Source organism: Poromitra crassiceps, assembly GCF_964638095.1.
Source record: "Poromitra crassiceps genome assembly, chromosome: 1".
Taxonomy (NCBI): Eukaryota; Metazoa; Chordata; class Actinopteri; order Beryciformes; family Melamphaidae; genus Poromitra; species Poromitra crassiceps.
In genome coordinates this window covers 42,170,574-42,191,948 of record NC_139623.1, presented here as the reverse complement: position 1 = coordinate 42,191,948, position 21,375 = coordinate 42,170,574, and the positions used below count along the sequence as shown (strand labels likewise).

At 43.1% G+C, this 21,375-nt stretch overlaps 1 protein-coding gene across 2 annotated transcripts in view; it reads left to right on the top strand.

Moving 5' to 3' along the window:
• Nucleotides 1–21,375, top strand: part of med13a (mediator complex subunit 13a) — a 260,218-nt gene that overhangs the window by 149,105 nt on the left and 89,738 nt on the right. For both annotated transcript variants that reach the window (XM_083638644.1, XM_083638643.1), the window contains exons 5-8: nt 5,870–6,070; nt 6,369–6,563; nt 6,707–6,869; nt 10,972–11,082. In XM_083638644.1, coding sequence (XP_083494770.1) covers nt 5,870–6,070; nt 6,369–6,563; nt 6,707–6,869; nt 10,972–11,082 — 670 coding nt within the window. The remainder of the gene's footprint in view (nt 1–5,869; nt 6,071–6,368; nt 6,564–6,706; nt 6,870–10,971; nt 11,083–21,375) is intronic.

Below are 21,375 nucleotides of genomic sequence, written 5' to 3'. Positions count from 1 at the left end.
CTTCTTTGCTCATAGCACGGCTGGGACGCTGTGATGTGGCTATATTATATTGCTTTAATTATTTTATTTATTTTTTGCTGTGAATATATCATGGAACCAAGCATGTTCATTTATTACAGGCCTGGAAATAGGAAATATTGTATAAGTGAAAGTAAAAATAATGTTTATGCTGTCTGTGTGTAAATAAATAAAAACTTTATTTACAAAAAAAACTGTGTACAGTAAAGACTATTTTGCTGTCTAGCTACCAAACTCACTTAGCCTTGAATAATCCTATGCTGGCCACTTCACTCTGCAACCTCATCCCTTATCATCATCCACCCCCACCACCAGCCAGTCGCATCCTGTTAAATGTCCTGGGGGATTTTTTGGATCTGTGCACTTGATCCCTAGCCTGGTAAACCAGGCCGTTACGTGAACTCACATTTCACTTGGTTCTGCGAGACGGTCTGGCCCCAACTCTTCACCCAGTCCTTAGCAGGAGCGGGAGCATGGGCGGGCGTAGTTGCCTTGACAGACAACTCCTTCAGCCAATCAGCGTCGGATCCAGTCAAACCCAAATCCACTCGGGAGAATGGCAGAAACATGTTTTCCGCGGCGAAACTCCGCGGTTGCGGCGATACTCCTGTACTTGTTTAATTGTTGTTATTGAGTCTATTTCTGCAATAACTGCACTTTATGTCTGTTTAAACTAGACAAACGCTGACATGACTCCTCGAGACGATCAGGCAAGGAGATGGCCATTATTGTTTTGTTAGTGCAGTGCTAGTAGCGTTCCTGATTGGCCAACTTGTGCTGTCAATCACAGCGCAGTCACTGATTGGCTCTTCCGCTCTTCCGCTTCTGCTAAACACCCTCCCAGGCTTAAGGGCCAGACTGTCACGCAGAACCAAATTAAATGTGAGTTCACGTGACGGTAGGGGTGCTCCAAAAAATCGATTCTGAAAGGATCGCGATTCTTAATGCCACGATTCCTGGATCGATTCCAAACTCCCAAGAATCGATTCTTCTTTGTATTGTAAAAAATACATTTTTTTTTTTTTTTACACTGCACCTGAAGGCAACATGCAAGATACCGGCTGAATAAGTGTCCAAATATTCATGTCATTTGTGTACTGTACTGCCACGGTGCCACCACCTCTTGCACTTAAGAACTCTGGTTAATGTATTCCCCCCAAAATATATAAATCCATCTTATCTGAAGAACATAAGGGGGGAATTCCCCCCTAGTTTGCAAAATGAATTTAGGCCCTGACTGTAATACTTCAAAAGTTGAATTTGAAGTTCAGCATTAATACATTTGTGATTTTTGTCTTAGATTTACCTTTGTGTGTTATTGCAATATAAAACTACATAATTGAGAATCGATTCTAGATTCTGGAATCGAGAATCGTTGGAATCGAGAATCGTTGGAATCGAGAATCGATTCTGGAATCGGATCGTGACCCCAGGAATCGGAATCGGATCGGATCGTGGCTTAGCCGGATCGGAGCACCCCTACGTGACGGGCTGGTTTGCCAGGCTACTTGATCCCCCCCTTACAAACATATACGTCCAAAAACCTTCCCTTTAAGGCGTTTAAGAGGCGAGGCCGGCCGTCTGCAGGCCATCAAGTCAGAAAACACCCCCTACTGCAGGGATACTCAACTTGCTTTGCCCGGGGGCCACTTTCGTGAAATGATAGAAGGCCAGGGGCCAGTTAATAAACAATCAATATACATTTTTCTGTAGTGGATTGTAGGTTTTTGGGGTGTCAGCCGGAGTTTAGTCTGACAATGTTGTGCACACCGGAAAGTTAGTTAAGTTAGTTAGGTTAAGTACATACATAAGTGCCTGGGTAGCGAGCAGACGTCAGTATTTAACAATTTAGCAGCTAAATCATAGATTATTGAAAAATATTCCATATTCCAGACTGAAATGCTATAACAGAAGTGGAGTATTGGCCAGAATTACATGAACATTTGGACACTTATTCAACGGGTATCTTGCATGTTGCGTTCAGGTGCACTGTAATATATATATATATTTTTTCAATTCCATCGCGGGCCATGGCCCGCGGGCCGCAAGTTGAGTATCACTGCCCTACTGGGAGGCTGCGAACACGCGATCTTGTGCACCTTTTTCCCCTTCCCCGTTTCTCTCATCGATTGACCAGCTCAGTGGCCTTGTGGTTTGAGTGTCCACCCTGAGACTGGGAGGTTGTGAGTTCGATCCCCGGCCGAGTCATACCAAAGACTATAAAAATGGGACCCATTTGCCTCCCTGCTTGGCACTCCGCATCAAAGGGTTGGAATTGGGGGGTTAGATCACCATATTATTCCCGAGCGCGGCACTGCTGCCGCTCACCGCTCCCCCAGGGGATGGGTCAAATGCGGAGAACAAATTTCGCACACTCAGGTGTGTGACAATCAGTGGGACTTTACCTTTACCTTCCCCCCGCCATCTTTCCAGCCTGGGAAGCCGCCGTTGTTTGGCCCAGCGACAGGATCGATACCCAGGGGGACAGAGTCCAGTCTCATAATGACACTAGAAGAGCCGAGCAGAGAGGGGACATTAACAAATGGTCACTCACACACCCACCCAGCCATTTATATCCTCCCCTCATTCTCTATGAGGAGCGTGTGAGAGGGAGACAGAGACAGCATGCATAACAAGCTGTGCACATGTCCAGTGTCCAGTTGATATGATGCATATATGCTTTGTGTGCTCGTATGTATTATGCATGTTCATCTATGGCGCTATCCGCTATCTTCACTGATGGATGCCAGCCTCTCCTATAAAGCAGACTGATGGGCTTCCTATATGACTCCCACGTGTCTGTGCAGCGGAGTGTGTTAGCTGTGTGGAGTGGCAGGTTTTTTTATACGCCTCTGTGTTTATGGGCTCGGAGAGGCCACCGCTTGCCAATAATTGGCGCCTGTATTGCTCTGTAAGTATTTTGGCGAGTCAGGCGGGACCGGCTGGGTCCAGCGGCGCTCTGGAAAGGTCAGGGCGCCGCTGAGTCGGAGGGACGACACGGCAAGGAAAGGAAGCAGAGGGATGGAAGGATGAGAAAGAAGGAAGTGAACGGATAGAAGAGGGGATAAATGACAGATGATAAGCTGTTGCCCAAGTGTCACACACTACAACAATATTGGTGCCAAATATTCAGAGAAAATTAGGCTTTATCAAGGTTCTTCTATTTGACTCACGCTCTGAAGTAAATAACCACAGAGCTGATGGATTTGGGTTTGTGAATTGCCGCAAAAGAGAGAGGAGCCAGCATCAATCATTAATGATGAGATGAGATGTGGCACGCGACAGGGTGCAGAGTGGCCCCCCCGACCATTTTCTAATAATTTAACGTTAGTTTTCATTGTGAATTAGAATCTAATTCACAATAAAAACTAACGTGAAACAAAGTTTGATGAATTAGAATCTAATTCACAATAAAAACTAACGTGAAACAAAGTTTGACTGAGCTCCAGCGTAATTGTCAAATACCACCGTCTGCTCGCTACCCACGCACTTTTGTGCCCCCCCTCAGTGGTATTACAGGTGGGCGCACGGGGAAATGCAGAAATCCAGGCGGAACCAATGTTTTGACCGTTTTAACGTCAAAACTACGACTTATTTCCGGGCGAGCAATAAACATGGTGACTTCATTCATTACAGACAGAGTGGATTGTAACACTTTAAGTGTGCAAAATGAAGAGACATTTACAGGGGGGGCAGGAAAAGCTGCCGCAGGCGATGCTTAGGTCAACTCTTAACCTAACTAACTTAACCTAACTATCTATCCGGTCATCCAGTGTGCACAACATTGTCAGATTAAACTCTGGCTGACACTAGGGAACGATTATTATTTTTTATATACGATTATAGTCTGAGAAAAAAAACACGATTATCACGGTTTCACGATTATTATTATGGACGTATAAAAATCACATGAGCATTCTTTGAACAGAGGTTTTATTGTATTTTCCCCACATTGTTTAACAGTTGCTGTCTTTTGAAAGGCAAACAATGCACTAACCAATTTGTCCAAAATAATAAATAAAATAAACCAAGTCTGACAGTATTTATCTTTGGAACAAAACATAGTCAGGCTGCAGCCTGCAGGATCTATCTGCAAGGCTCTTTTGATTAACTAAATTATCTTTCTTTTTTGCCCAGTTTGTGTATTCTTTTTCTACATTTATTTTGGATCACCTGTTCCAACAGTGGGTTGGACAGTCACAGGTGCAGCAGCAGTACCACCAGTCTTTTGCTAAAAGTGAATTAGAAAAATGAAAATAAATAATCCATGCTTAGATTAACTTCGATTGAAATTGCAGTAATACTTTAGTTGATTTTTACTATTTAAATATTTTACCATTTAAATAATTTATTTATTATTTTTATTATTAACTTTTTATCTAACTTAACTTTTAGTGTAAATTTAGATTAACTTTTAGTGACCCCATAGGATAAATATAACGAATGTGGGTAATACATTTTAGTGTTATCATCAACTGTGTCATCATCCATGCCTATTAGTTTTATTATTATTAATTTTTAATCATCTGATGTTATTTTGCTCAGTTACAACTAGTTGGGCTGCTGCATGTAAAGCAGGATGGTGATCACGCAGGTGTTGTAGAAGGTTGGAGGTGTTGGTTTTCGGCAGGTTTTGCAGATTGGGGAACAGTCATCTTTAACAACACCACGGTCGTCCTTTTTGTATCCGAAATGCTCCCATACGGCCATACCGATGACTTTAGACGTGTTTTGGGGGGAAGAGATCATCTGTTTGAGTTGCTTCTGGTCTCTCTGGCTCTGCCATTATAGCCTGGGTAAACCCAGCCCCCACGTGACCTGCCCTCAGACCCTGCTCACACTACTGCCATTATGTTAGCTGTAATGCTAGCATGCACGCCAAGGCAAGGGAGAGATAACTAACGTTACGTTTACCATTCAGTAAACAAATTAAGATGAGGCCACGGAGACCACCGTTTGTGTCAGGCGACTCTGTCACAGCGCGCACGTCTCGGAAACAACATTTATGTTGGGCTGACGAACATAGCTAGGCTAGTGGGAGCAGACCTGGAGCAGACTGGAAGACTCGGCTGACAGCTCTGTTTGGTCGGACTGTTGTAACAACAAAACACTCGGTGTAGCGGAGCCTCTGCGGTTATATAACCGTGACGTTTTAAATCGCGGTTAATAGTCAAACCGGTTAACCCTTGCATCCCTAGCTGACACCCCAAAAACCTACAATCCGCTACAGAAAAATGTATATTGTTTGTTTATTAACTGGCCCCTGGCCTCCTATCATTTCACGAAAGTGGCCCCCGGGCAAAGCAAGTTGAGTATCCCTGGCTACTGGAGGGAGGACACATGTCGTTACCTCCCAGTCATATTATAAAAACATAGGATAGTAGCACATTTGCGGTCAGATTGGCCAAGACATGGTGCCATTTTTCTTAGCTAGCAAAAGTGAACTAGCTTCCAGGTCAGTAAACTGCCATACCACTATCGCAAGTCAAGAGCTCTTCTGATCCAGACCAGTATGTCACGTTTCTTTTCAACATTTCTTAGAGGCGGTGGTCTTTGTAAACAGCGCCGGGTTCCCCTGGACCTCTGTCATCAGGTCCTCAGCAGCAGCTCCGTCACAAACACTGAATAGACATGCAAAGAAAAAGAAGAAAGCGTTCAAATGTTGATTTACAAGTTGAACGTCAACGTTATGAATGAAGCTTTGAACTATTTGGCACAGCCCTAGTGGGAGGATAAAGATGGAAGGAGAAGGAAGGAAGGGAAGGAATCAAGGAAGTAGAGGGACGATAACAATGTGAAGTTAGGAAGGAAGCGGACATTGTTCTGACATTCTCTTCTCCCTCCCCCCTAGTGATCCTGAGTCCGTTTGGTCTGAATGGGACGTTGACCGGCCAGTCATTCAAGCTGTCGGACCCGCCCACCCAGAAGCTGATCGAGGAGTGGAACCAGTTCTATCCGATCAGCCCCAGCGCCAAGCAGAGGGCGTCGGAGGACAAGGCAGAGGACATGGACTGGGAGGACGACACGCTGGCCTCCGTGGAGGTCCTTGTCGGTAGGCGAATCCCTCTCCCCCAAGAACTCTCTCCTCATCCTTTTTCCCAAGTAGGATTTTATCTATACAGTACAATGCATCTCTGTCATGGTTATTGCATATCTAGCAGGGATTGGACAATATATTGAAATTCAATTTCACAATTCAAAAGAAGCTCAGAAATTAACACAATCAGACTTTGAATGATCAATTAACCCAAATCACATTGTGTAATAAGCCTATTGTCCCATCCATAATCTCTAGAAATTATTGCTTTAGTCTATGGTTTAATACCCTCACCCTGGCCCTGTGTGTCCAGGTGGTGTGCGGATGGTGTACCCGGCCTGCTTGGTGCTGGTGCCCCAGTCGGACATTCCCATCGTGGCCCCTGTGGGGTCCTCCCACTGCACTGCCGTTTACTCGGGTGGCCACCAAGTGCCTGCATCCCAGCGAGAGCCCGCCATCTCTTCTGTCACCCTCACCCCTCCCACCTCGCCCGAGGAGGCGCAGACAGGTACCGGACATTCAAACATACACGGGAGAATAAAAACGTTGCTGAAGACTATAAAAACACACAGTCCCTGCGCAACGTTTGCTCTTCTTCACTTTGCTGATCCATGCCATTAGCATTGGCTAACCGTGCTCTTCCCTCTCCAGTGGACTCCCACACGGCCCAGAAGTGGGTGAGACTGTCTTCGTCGTCGGATGTCTTCAGCGTGGACAGCACCAGCCATCATGGAGGCAAGATCCCACGCCGGCTAGCTAGCCAGGTGGTGGAGCGCGTCTGGCAGGAGTGCAATATCAACCGAGCCCAGAACAAGTATGTCTAGTTTGTCTACCATCGTCTCTTTAAAGAAGCACAGAATTGTTAGCTGACGTTAACCCTACTGTTCACCTTATTCACCACCCCCACTTTTTCTCTCTTCCGTGTTAGACGCAATTGTATTTGTTCTTCCGGTTCAGCACTAGTTGGCGGCCAATTTCAAAACAAAACATCACTATGAATGAAGTTTGGCAACATTCAGAAGCTACACTGCGGCCAACTTCAGTTACATGTTCATAGCATTACTGCTGCGAGGAGCCGATGGCTGTACCCGGTCGGCATTTAACGTTATTTACAAAAGCACGTCAACAGTGTTTTCTCACTGCCAGTCTGTGGCAGTGTAACGTTAAATGCCGACCGGGTACAGCCATCGGCTCCAGGGTTGACAGATACTAGCTAGTCCGACTGGTCACACAGCCAGCGCTCTCAATCCTCGCTGCTCGTTAAATATTTCCAAATAGGCGTTATTCTGATAAACTGGTCACATATTTGGAATGTTACTTTTTTTTTCTTTCTTGAAAACAGCTTTTTGGCAAGTCTAAAAATTATTGCGGTAGGTGTAATCTACTTCCGGATCTAAAACGGAAAGACGATTACAAAATGACGCCATGCAGAAGCGTCCTGATATGGGCAAATGATAAGGTGAATAGGTGCACATAGCCAGCACCTAGAAGGCTTTGCTCGATCGGGGCAGCAGTAGCCCAGAGAAAAGAGGCTGTGGCTGGGAGCTTACCAGTTTGAATAGCCAGGGGCAATACAGCATGGGAAAGACCCGCTCCCCCCAGGGGATGGGTCAAATGCGGAGAACAAATTTCGCACACTCAGGTGTGTGACAATCAGTAGGACTTTACCTTTACCTTACCGCTATCAACAACAGTCAAGATGCCTTTGAGCAAGGCACTTCTATCCCTACTGCTGCAGGGGAGCTGCTCAGTGGCCAGCAGTAGAACTGTTTGGATGTGACAAGGCAGGGGAGCTGCTCAGTGGCTAGCCTGGGTAAACCCAGCCCCCAGTGACCTGCTCTCAGGCTTAACCCTGCTCACGAGTCACAAGGTGACTAGTGACTGAGAGCAGGTCTTAGAGCAGGTCACGTGGGGGCTGGGTTTACCCAGGCTACTCAGTGGCCAGCAGTAGAACTGTTTGGATGTGCCCGCTCAGTTGATTGTCCCTGGATAAATATAGATATATATAAATAGATTATAATAGATATTAGGGCTGGGTTAAAAAAATGTATTCTCCGATTTTGAATCGATTTTTATTTTAATCCTTTGATATCGATTCATTTGTCCAGAGATTGATTTTTTTAAATAATATATATATATATATAAATAAACATAGGCTATAATATTATAGGCTGTGTGTGGTAGTTGAAACATAGTTTCAAGTTGACGTTTATTTATGTTTGTAGTTGAAACAAAAACATAAATACTGTACCTGTAGGCTACATAAATGGAAATGTTTGATCATTAAAGTCGAACTGAACCTGTTCGTCACGTGCATAATGAGTCCGTTTCAGACTGAAAACATAGTTTGTCTAAGATGACAGGTTGAGAGGCGGGTCATAGTATCATGTCGATGATTTTATTTGGCAATTCTGGGGACTGGATTGGGCTTTGGCCAATCCTGGCGTGTTCTGCCTCCAAATCGAGTGCGATTCAGTGTGTTGTGGCGCTCCCCTGGGGAAGAGCGTTTTGACGGGAGGCTGAGTGACTGAGTGGAGCTCAGCGACCTGCAGGCAGCCAGCTGCCTTCGTGTTGCCGAGCGGAGAGTGCAGCACGTCGGCCTGGAATCTCCGAAGTGCGACCCCTGACAACCAATCTCTCGGATGCGCGCGCCATTATGAGGGGCGGCTTTAGCTCAGGAGGTAGAGCGGGTCGGCCAATGACGCAAGGGTTGGCGGTTCGATCCCCACTCCCTCCCAGCTGCTGTCGTTGTGTCCTTGGGCAAGACACTTAACCCTCCTTGCTCCCGATGGTGTGTAGGCACCCTGTGTGGTAGCCTGCCGCCATTGGTGTATGAATGGGTGAATGTAGACTATCTACTGATTGTAAAGTGCTTTGGATAAAAGCGCTATATAAATGCAGGCCATTTACCATTTACCATTATCGCTGCTATAACGATACGATATCCCTGGAATGCGCGTTTTAACGAGCCAGTTAGATTTCTTTGCATTCTTAGAGATTATAGTTTTTGTTTTTTATTCATGTTTCTAACAATTGGCCAAGTTAGTACGGTAGTTAGTTTATGGGATAGGAATTCTGCCAGATGACAGGCACTAGGCGCCATTTTCGACTTCATTTGGAAGAGAAAATTATCCAGAAATGAAGATTTGATTGACAGCTGCATGTCGTGATGTGATTGGTTGAAATGGGGTAGAAATTTGATAGTAGTGGGTGACGTCAGCAAACTGTAAATTACTGTTATCAATGAAATCTTGAAAAATGAACTTTTGATGTGAAAAAGTGTGAAAAATTAAAGAAATTAGATTGTTGTGATTTGTTTTGCATACATTATTAAATAGGTGCACTGCATACCCAGGTATTTGAACTAAAAGAAAAGAAAAGTCATTCTTGGGTTCAGTTCGACTTTAATATCTACTTTTAGAAATGATATAGGCTGAAATCAAATCACTGTGCATAATTGTGAAAGTGTCTTTATTGACAGATGAAAATGCTGTTATTTACCGCCCCTATAGAACATTTTGGAGTACAAAGGAAAGAAATGTAAAATAAATAAATAAATCGGTGCAACTAGTTTTCAGTGCAAAACGCAGAGTTGCAAATGAGTGTTTAATGCTCACTGCTGCAACAGAATGTTGTTATTGTCAAAACTGTGACGACACGGCTCCACTTCATGCATGGAAGACAATAGTTGAGCATTCACTGACTACTAGCCTATCAATATAACCTTAATGGCACAAAGTGAATCGCATTGACATTCAACAAACTATCATGGCATCAGCGTTTGATAATGAGTTGCTAAGAAAAGAAATACATAATGGGGGCGAGAACTGCCCGCTATTAATATTCACGCATATTAATTAATCGCTTGGGCATAACATTATCAATTAATTAAACAATCTACAACTCATGGCCAGATGCATCGATTTCCTCAAGTCCCAACTGCTGCAAAGAAAACAGGTCTTTTTTTAATAGGGCTTTACTGGGCGTGGCACGGTATTGGCATGGAGCTTCAAATAGAGCCAGACTTTTGATTGTTTCCACATGGTTTCCACACGCTGCCTGCCTCTTTCTCTCAAATACAACAACACAGCAACCTCCCCGGCTAAGCTTTTCCTGCATGCCTCTACATGGCAGCCAATCACCAGCCTTATTAGAGCATGGTGCAAACATGCTGCATGCTTATAGGCTCAATGACGCTGTACTCTTTTTTTTTTCCCTGCCTGTATGTGACAGCCAATCACCAGCATTTTTAGAGCGTGGTCCAAGCATAGTGCATGTTTATAGGCTCAGTGACGTTTTTTCTTTTGTATTGAAAACTGGTATCGAATGACAAGGCATGTTTCGATACTCATTAGTATCGACTATCGAAGCAATTGGTTCGGTGCCAAAAAATTCTTTAAGTTCGATACCCACTGTTAAGTGTTAAACCATTTCCCTTGATGCTTTATTATTCATACATACAGCAAACAATAGAAGATTAGGAGAAACTAGATGGGAAAAATGATCTCCAATCATTAAAAGGTTAGCGTGTAATTGTTGTCCCTTGGTCTTTTTCTTTTATTATTCATGTTTTATCCAATCTGACACATTGGGAGTCCCCCTGGATCCATTGCCCCATGACCAAGCACAGCATGCCACTTGTACTTAGCTGTTGACTTTTCAGCCAAAATATCATCGCTCCAGGCGGAGCTATGAAACCTGTTTTAGCACAAGCCTTTTTACATCCGCCGCTGTGCCCTACAGGCAAACAAGTTAGGGCTATACCCATATGGAGATTTCAAATTAAAAGTATAATCATTTCAAACTGAATAATTCAAACTGTAGAAGTTCCACTTGTCTTGGGTGGGTCCTACCGCGTGAAAAAATGGATTTGCTGGACTCACAATCCCAACTCATCAGTGTTTTTCTTTCCGCAGGCGTAAGTTCTCAGCCACAACCAACGGTACCTGTGAAGAGGAGCTGACTGAGAAGGTTGGCGCGTGGGATTTTGTGGAGTCTTCGCAGAGGTCATACTGTAGCTGTTCCAGGTGCGTACAAGTGCTGCTTATATGTGTGACTGTGCACGCTCAAAGACTTTTCAAAGGGCTTATACAGAGTCTACAGAACTTATATGTGTGACTGTGCGCGCTCAAAGACTTTTCAAAGTGCTGCTTATGTGTGCGCGCTCAAAGACTTTTCAAAGTGCTGCTTATATGTGTGTGCGCTCAAAGACTTTTAAAAGTGCTGCTTATATGTGTGCGCGCTCAAAGACTTTTCAAAGGGCTTATACAGAGTCTACAGAGCTTCTATGTGTGCGCGCTCAAAGACTTTTCAAAGGGCTTATACAGAGTCTACAGAGCTTCTATGTGTGCGCGCTCAAAGACTTTTCAAAGGGCTTATACAGAGTCTACAGAGCTTCTATGTGTGCGCGCTCAAAGACTTTTCAAAGCGCTTATACAGAGTCTACAGAGCTTCTATGTGTGCGCGCTCAAAGACTTTTCAAAGTGTTGCTTATATGCGTGCGCGCTCAAAGACTTTTCAAAGTGCTGCTTATGTGTGTGCGCGCTCAAAGACTTTTCAAAGTGCTGCTTATATGTGTGTGCGCTCAAAGACTTTTCAAAGTGCTGCTTATGTGTGCACGCTCAAAGACTTTTCAAAGGGGTTATACAGAGTCTACAGAGCTTATATGTGTGTGCGCTCAAAGACTTTTCAAAGGGCTTATACAGAGTCTACAGAGCTTCTATGTGTGCACGCTCAAATACTTTTCAAAGGGCTTATACAGAGTCTACAGAGCTTCTATGTGTGCATGCTCAAAGACTTTCCAAAGGGGTTATACAGAGTCTACAGAGCTTATAATGTGTGCACGCTCAAAGACTTTTCAAAGGGCTTATACAGAGTCTACAGAGCTTCTATGTGTGCACGCTCAAAGACTTTTCAAAGGGCTTATACAGAGTCTACAGAGCTTCTATGTGTGCGCGCTCAAAGACTTTTCAAAGGGCTTATACAGAGTCTACAGAGCTTCTATGTGTGCGCGCTCAAAGACTTTTCAAAGGGATTATACAGAGTCTACAGAGCTTCTATGTGTGTGCGCTCAAAGACTGTTCAAAGGGCTTATACAGAGTCTACAGAGCTTATATGTGTGCGCGCTCAAAGACTTTTCAAAGGGCTTATACAGAGTCTACAGAGCTTATATGTGTGCGCGCTCAAATACATTTCAAAGGGCTTATACAGAGTCTACAGAGCTTATGTGTGTGCGCTCAAAGACCTTTCAAAGGGCTTATACAGAGTCAACAGAGCTTATATGTGTGTGCGCTCAAAGACTTTTCAAAGGGCTTATACAGAGTCTACAGAGCTTATATGTGTGCGCGCTCAAAGACTTTTCAAAGGGCTTATACAGAGTCTACAGAGCTTATATGTGTGCACGCTCAAAGACTTTTAAAAGGGCTTATACAGAGTCTACAGAGCTTATAATGTGTGCACGCTCAAAGACTTTTCAAAGGGCTTATACAGAGTCTACAGAGCTTATAATGTGTGCACGCTAGGCTTGCCGCGATTTTAGGTGTTACCGGTGTTACACGGTGTTGGAGGATACACCGATTACATAACGTGCCCACCGGTAACACCTTTTGTTTTTATGGAGGAAGAATTGAAAGGAAAACTCCGCAGTTTCAGCGTGCGCCGGTGTAAATTACAAGCGCTCCCTCTCGGCTGCAGTGTGGCTCCACTGTTATGGTTAGACCAGCAACTAACGTGAGTTAACGCTATACATCTTATGAACACAAATGATGCCCTCCTCATAAGAATTGAAAGGAAAACTCAGCAGTTTCAGCGTGCACCGGTGTAAATTACAAGCGCTTCCTCTCGGCTGCAGTGTGGCTCCGCTGTTATGGTTAGACCAGCAACTAACGTGAGTTAAAGCTATACATCTTATGAACACAAATTATGCCCTCCTCATACACATGTAGGTAAGACCCTTAGCTAAGCCTGCATGCGTGTGCATACTGTTGTTAATGCGGGCCATCTCTGGAAATGTGCCTTTTTTTCCACAGCGAAAAGTCGATGCTAACTTAGCATCAATACTAACGGGAGGGAGGACTTACCAGCATTCAGTCATTGCCTGCTTACTGCTGCTTGCTGGTAATGTTAATCCCATGTCAGAAAAAGTCTCCAGGTGTGTCGCTAACGTTAGTTTCTTTTGAGAAAGATTGTCTCCACGGGCGTCTGAAAAGTTGTCTCGAGTCAGATACAGCCATGAGTTGTGATGCAGCCAGTGTTGTATGACTGTGAGCGTCCATCCTAACGTTAGTACTTTAAACAGCAGCAGCGTGCGTCTTGTCTCTATGAACCTACAGAATGGACGGTTAAAGCATAGACTCTTGCTTACTTTAAAACTTGTATTATCAACATACATATAACGTGACGTTCGCTCTAGTCTAGCTGCTATGGATACCCGACTGGTGTCTCACTGTTATTGTTCCCGGGAACAACATGCACTAGTAGGAACTAACAATCCTATTGTTTACATTTCCCGGGGGGAACCGGTAATACCGGTTGGGTCACGTGCTTATCATTCGGTGTGAAAATGTTCACACCGTGGCATCCCTAGTGCACGCTCAAAGACTTTTCAAAGGGCTTATACAGAGTCTACAGAGCTTATAATGTGTGCACGCTCAAAGACTTTTCAAAGGGCTTATACAGAGTCTACAGAGCTTATAATGTGTGCGCGCTCAAAGACTTTTCAAAGGGCTTATACAGAGTCTACAGAGCTTATATGTGTGCGCGCTCAAAGACTTTTTTTTTTTTTTTTTGATCAATTTTTTATTGGTATTTTCATTAAATAAAAACAAAACAAGGAAGGAAAGGAAAGAATGTGGTTATATCAACATCAAACCAAAAAGAGGAGTTTAAACATGTCTTCTCGAATTGGGAAAAACGAGATAAGAACACCAAACACTGGGTTATTATTCTCCCCTGTATCAATACAAATGACCAAATAAACATTGATAAGCAAGAATAAATGAGAAAAGGGGAGGGCAAGGGAAATTTAACCAAAAAAAAAAAAATACAAATTTGTTAAATAGCGTGTTTTAAATCCCTATAATGCCCCTCCTCCCCGCCCAATTTTGCACAATCCTTCTAACTACCCTCCCACCACCCCAGACCCCCCCCCCCACCCCAAGGACCCAGTGGAAGAACAAAATACATTTATTTATAACAAAGATTTAAGGACATTAATGGTATGATTCCAGCAAATAATATTATCTAGTTTAGCATGGTGCATATCGGCCGCCCAACGTTCCATGATGGCTACATCAATGAAATCTAGCAGCCACTTCTGCACAGACAAAATGTGAGGAGGCTTCCATCTACAGGCTATGAGCCTTTTTGCAGCTGTGAGGCCAGCCAGCAGGAGGCGTCTCTGAGTAATAGAAAGGTCTAAGTTAGAGGTGTCATTAAGTAAAAGAACAGATGGTAAATAAGGAATTGCTTTAGACAGTATGATGGACAGCACATCACAGACCTCCTTCCAGAAATCTACAATCCTTGGGCACTCCCATACCATGTGGAGGAAAGTGCCCAAAGTGTTATGAGTACATAAGCAGCAGTTAGGAGATGGTAAAGCTTTGAATTTATATAGCATGCGAGGAGTATAATATGTACGGTGAATAAAATTAAGGTGTATAACTTGATGATTAGGATTTCTGGAAGAGAGCAGTGTGTTCTGCCAGACTAGTTCCCAATTCAGATTACTGACATTAGGAGGAAGGTCCGCCATCCACACCCTATTAAGGGGTAGAGGCTTAAGGGAAGCCTTCGCCAGCAAGGCATAAATAGAAGAGACAAGACCATTGGGTTTGGTCAGTACTGTATGGAATGGATGGGTACCCAGGTCAACCCAAGGTACACCATAGGTACGCATCGCTGTGCGCAATTGTAAATAAAAGAAAAAAGAGGTTCCAGGTAAGTTAAATTGATTCTGAATGTCTTGGAATGAGCGGAGGCCCCCCACATCAGAAATGTCATGGAGGGAGTGAACACCATTATTACTCCATAGAGGAAATGAAATTGGACGCCCTCCTAATTGGAGACCATAGTTACGGAAAATGGGAGAATGAAGGTACCAGTTGTGGGTTATTTTACAAAACATATTTATGCTTTGCCAAACAGAAATCAACTCAGTAATAATGCTGCCAAACTTAGACTTAGAATGTTTAAGCGAGATATTGGAGTATATAAGGTCTTGCAACCTATGAGGATAGACAATGTTATGTTCTATAGGAAGCCAGCATACAGAGGCAGAGGCATCCAGCCATTTAGAAAGGGAACGCAGCACGAAAGACCAATAGTACCATTGGAAGTTAGGAAGACCCAAACCGCCTTCGCCTTTTGGTCTTTGTAGGGTTGAAAGTTTAAGTCTAGGTTTCTTTTTGCCCCAAATAAATTTGGAGATTACAGAGTGTAGATCTTTCCAGTAACCACTAGGTGGTGCCAAAGAAAGCATAGAGCTGAAAAAATTTATTCGTGGGAGAACATTCATTTTAATAACTGAAATACGCGAATGAAATGAGAGGGGAGAAGTGCTCCACCTTTGTAGATCAATTTTTACCTCCGCAAGCACTTTCTTGTAGTTAATTGACACAGTGCTTAGAACTGAGGGGTGGATCGAAATCCCCAGATATTTAAAGTTGTGTACCAATGGGATGTTTGATGGTATAGTCGAAAGTCTGGCAGAAGCGTTCAAAGGCAATAGTGCAGATTTTCCCCAATTAATTTTATATCCAGAGATCTGGCTGAAGTTGCTAAAGATATTTAGGAGGTGGGGAAGAGACTTAGGGGGGTTCTGGATAAAGAGCAAAATATCATCTGCATATAAGGATATATGGTGTTTAGTGCCGTGGACAGTAATAGGGTCATGATTAGCCGATTGCCGGATAGCCTGGGCCAGCGGTTCAAGCGATAGAGCAAATAACAAAGGAGAGAGAGGACAGCCCTGGCGGGAGCTACGAGTGACTGGGAATAGTTTGGAGCAAGTGTTACCCGTCAGTACCATAGCTGTTGGGTTGGAATACAGTAATTGAATCATTCCTAGAAAATTATTACCAAAGCCCATACGGCGCAGTACATCCCAAAGAAAAGCACGGGGCCGCGTAACTAGTTAGCATGCCGGAGTCTCGTTCGTTATCGGAATTAACCAGACAAATCGCTCCACCAACTAAGAACGGCCATGCACCACCACCCACAGAATCGAGAAAGAGCTATCAATCTGTCAATCCTTTCCGTGTCCGGGCCGGGTGAGGTTTCCCGTGTTGCTCAAAGACTTTTCAAAGGGCTTATACAGAGTCTACAGAGCTTATAATGTGTGCGCGCTCAAAGACTTTTCAAAGGGCTTATACAGAGTCAACAGAGCTTATATGTGTGCACGCTCAAAGACTTTTCAAAGGGCTTATACAGAGTCTACAGAGCTTATATGTGTGCACGCTCAAAGACTTTCCAAAGGGCTTATACAGAGTCTACAGAGCTTATATGTGTGCGCGCTCAAAGACTTTCCAAAGGGCTTATACAGAGTCTACAGAGCTTATATGTGTGCGCGCTCAAAGACTTTCCAAAGGGGTTATACAGAGTCTACAGAGCTTGGGCAGAGAAGCTCTTAGTCAGCGAAATGGTGTCTGCAAGCTGTATCCACGTCTGGAATTTGACAAGCATATTATTCTTCATATTTTTCAATTCATCACTATTTTGTATGAGTGAAGCCGTGCCAGAGAAACCTCTGCTTCGTTGTGTTCTGGAAGCCGGACATTTTTATTGCCACACTGATCGGGAATAATTTGCGAGAGAGAAAAGATAGTCTTGACCTCTGATGGAGCACTTTAGGGACACGGCGGTAGGAAGAGCGTGTGCGCGTGTCTGTCTGCATACTCTTAATGTTGACAAATGAGAGCGCGACATGTGAGAGCAGGTGAATATGTAGGCGTTTAAATGTCACCTGTCTTTGTATCTACTAGGAAGGAGACAGGCACACTCGTACGGTTTTACTGTGTATTGTCTATTGGGACATGGAGGGGAAAAGGCTGCAGTCAGCACGATCCCCTTTTCTATCTTGCTCGCATGCACACACACACGCACACACAGAAACGCACATATACATCGCATGCAAGCATATAATTAGCTGTTTGACACCTTGCACCTCAAGACTGCATGTTACTATGTAGAGAGCCAAAGTGAACGTCACTTCCTGCTTCAGCACTGTACCAGAGATTTTCATCCGCCATTTATTTTCCTATAGACATTTCAGAAAACCAAACGGTTCAGATATATTTAGAAACAGGAGAGACCACATAACATTTCACTCAGACCAAAATGTAAAAAAAACAGCGGATTTAAAGAAAATATTTTTTCAATGTTTTTTTAAGTTTTGGTCCGATTGAAATGTTCTATGGTCTCTCCCGATTCTAAATATAGCTGAACCGTTTGGTTTGACCAAGTAAAACTATTTTCATAGGCCTTTTACAAAATGTCTATGAGAAAATAAATGGCGGAAGAAAATCTCTGATACAGTGCTGAAGCAGGAAGTGACGTTCACTTTGCCTCTCTATTCTTAGTCTCGTGGTCAGACCCCTCAGTAGCGGAGGCTCTGAAACACAAGTCAGCATTTCCATGTTTTGCCGCAGGAATTCCTTCGGCAAGCCTCTTGATTGGCTGGGCTGTTATGGAGGTCCGGATCTCTGCGTGCATCGTTCCAAATGCACCGCTCTGCGTCACGCAAATGAGGTCGGTCAATTCATATGTCTGCCACAGTCACGCATTCATATGTGGCAGAGCGCCCTCTACAGACAGATTTCAGTCAAACGTTAATTATCTGTTCCGTTTTCCGTCCGCTAATATATCCTCTCCTATGTCAAGGGCCCTATCCTATGCGCGTTCTCGTCACTTAACTCTCAGCTGCAGCCTGCTGCCTGCTCTGTGTGGGCATTAGATTACATTACATTACTGTTGCTGCTCCAGGGCCTAAAATTTGCAGTGGGATTGGAGGTATAATTTAATATATTATATATAATATATATTATATCATTTAATCAATTCCCACAAATCCGCACACTTTTACAGCGGCGCTGCGAGGGCAGTGCAGTGCAGACTATGTGCATACACACTACATCAATGTATCTGTAATATAGTTCATCTTCAGCAGCGGTTGCAAGCATTTTTTGATTATATTACTTCTAATTTCCTTTGCGAGAAAAACGTGAAGTTGTGAACCTTCTACGCCGTTAGTCAGAGACCAGCAAGTCATATGTCTGGATATGCGAGACTAACGTTAATTGATGTTTTAAGGTAGCGTTGGGGCGCTCAAGACTTTTGATAAGTGTCACTCCACGGAAAATGACATTTATAATTGACGAACGGTAGGTTAATTTAACACAAGCCAAGTAAAGTTAAACTTCCATGATGCAGAATATCTCCTCTACTTCCGCGTGGTCATTGGTGATGGTGATTTTCGTCTGATGATAGCAATGATCGGGGAAACCGGTCAATTGTAACCTCTTTTTTTTTTTTTTACATTTTCCCCTCCTAACTCACAGATAACATCCAATACAGCGATCATCCAATAAGAAACATACTTATTGGACCAATTGACCAATTGATATGTTTTCACTGAGAAGGACAAGACTATATATTGAATTTAAGGCAAGAAGTTACAATTGCCCCCATAATCAAAACAGCCATTCATCTTCATTCTCTAATTGTTAGCTTCTTCTAAATGAAATAATTGTGAAGTCTAACAATCCATCAATTTGTTGGGGAGACTGGCGTCAAAGCACCTCAAAGACCCCTGTAATCAACAGACCCCCGGATCCTCTCCCCACCCCAAGTCTAATCCTCCCCCACCTATTTGAAAAGTTGATCTTGTGCTCTAGAAGCATTTGGTTATATTTAAAATATAAAGTAAGTTCTAATAATCTTCTGAATATATATATATTTTTAATAATATATATTTTTTAAAGCAATTATTTATTAATGAAAAATAACTAATAAGGGTATCGATAAAGAACCAAACCAATGTGAAACCAAGTGAGGGATGCAAACAAGCTTCGCCGCACAACCTGGACAACACCAGTCAAAAAAAGTTCAGTCAAAAAAAAAAAAAAAAATCACGCCTGCACCCATTGCATTATGTTGTGGTCTTAAAAGCACTTGTCAAGAGTTGTGCCCCAGACGTTGATATTTATCTATGGCTGGCTACTACGAGACGACTATATTCTTTACTTCCACATGCGTGACCCCCCATTATCTTCAGTGCCTACTGCCCAGGTGGGCTATCTCGTCGAAAGGGCCTTTCTGTGTGGAGTTTGCATGTTCTCCCCGTACCCCCCACGGGGTTCCTCCGTACATAACCCCCCACTAAAAACATGCAGAAGATCGTCATCCGACCAGTGACGACAACATCTGAAGTTGGTCCAATGATGGTCCAATGAAGGTCCCCGGGCGCTGGAAAGAAATAGCGACCACTGCTCCTGGCCTGCCCCCTGGAGGAAAGGACAAGCCTGGATGGGTCAAATGCAGAGGACATATTTCACCGGCCACCGTCAGCATGAGTGTGTGTAGTGGCCGCATGCATGTGTTGTAGTGTGTTCGTGTGACAATAAAGACGGGCTGCCATCTGAAATCGTGATGCACATTATGTTTGGAGGATGGGTATTGCAATTTCAACAACTTTTGCATTCTCTTGTTGTTAATTATGAATTGAATGGCTCTCTTTGGGGCCACGTTGTTGAAGTCATCGGCGGTTCGATCGTCTCTTGCATGCTTCAGTCATCAACCTAGATCTCTCCCGACCAATCACAGTTGCAAAATCACTGAACTTGATGCCGATATGCTCGAATTGCATCATAGATCTTCTATTACTATCTAGATGGGTCACTGCAGGCTCCGCCAATTCTAACAAATGGTCGCAGGAAGTCTCCCAAATGGTCACGTGGTCACCTGACCTCTCCCCTGAAGTGTTGTGAGAGGACTGTGCCTGGTGACGCAGGGTTAGTGCTGACCTAGCAAGCTAACTTGAAATGGAGATTGTGAGTTCCCAAACTCCACACATATAAACACAAACCTGCCCGTTGTTAGCTCACTACAGTTGAAACTAAGATATTCCATAAAAAAAAAAAAATCTATCCACAGATTTAGCTACTACATTAACACATTGAGTGCCACAGCGCTTCAGTAAAATTGTCTGGAGCCTGTGCCAGGTTCACTTCCATTCAGTTGAAAACAGCTATAGAATTTTTTCTATTAGGGGTATATTGACAGGACTGGACTCAAATGAAACATTGGACACTCCTGCTTCTCTCAAAGAAGAAATTTTGTTTCTAGACAGTTCCATTATGAAATGACAGCCTCTGCAGGAAGAGCACTTTCAAGGGTTTTCTGCTGTTTTTTTTTACTTTCCGAGATAAACACACTTTTATGTAAACAAAGGTCACAGAATGAATTCTGCTTCAAGTGTGATAAAATGCTATACCTAAATGAAAGGTTGGAATGTCTACTTTACCTTGGGGGAAAAAGTATGTAAAAAGAATGTTTCATTGATTTTTTACAAATATTTGAACACAGCTTAGTCCAACTTCAAGACGCTGCTTTTTATGGCATCAAGGTGTATGTTGCAGGCCATCTCTCCATAAAGAAACATGATATCAACTTCTTTTTTTTTTGATGATGAAAGTACACTTCCTAAGCTTTCATTTGGTGTGTAACAATCAAATATTCCACCACAACATTTCATGCAGTGTATTCTTTTCTTCAAAAAAACCTTCAAAGTAGTTTCCAAATAAAACACATTTTTATGCATAGTATTTTCATAATAGCCCACAGAATGAATTCTGCTTGATAAAATGCTATACCTAAATGAAAGGTTGGAATGTCTACTTTACCTTGGGGGAAAAAGTATGTAAAAAGAATGTTTCATTTATTTTTTACAAATATTTGAACACAGCTTAGTCCAACTTCAAGACGCTGCTTTTTATGGCATCAAGGTGTATGTTGCAGGCCATCTCTCCATAAAGAAACATGATATCAACTTTTTTTTTTTTGATGATGAAAGTACACTTCCTAAGCTTTCATTTGGTGTGTAACAATCAAATATTCCACCACAACATTTCATGCAGTGTATTCTTTTCTTCAAAAAAACCTTCAAAGTAGTTTCCAAATAAAACACATTTTTATGCATAGTATTTTCATAATAGCCCACAGAATAAATTCTGCTTAGAGTTGAACAAAATGCAATACCTCAAACGAAAGGTTGGAAACTCAACTCAAGTCAATAACAACAAGTATGTGAAAAGAATCTTCCA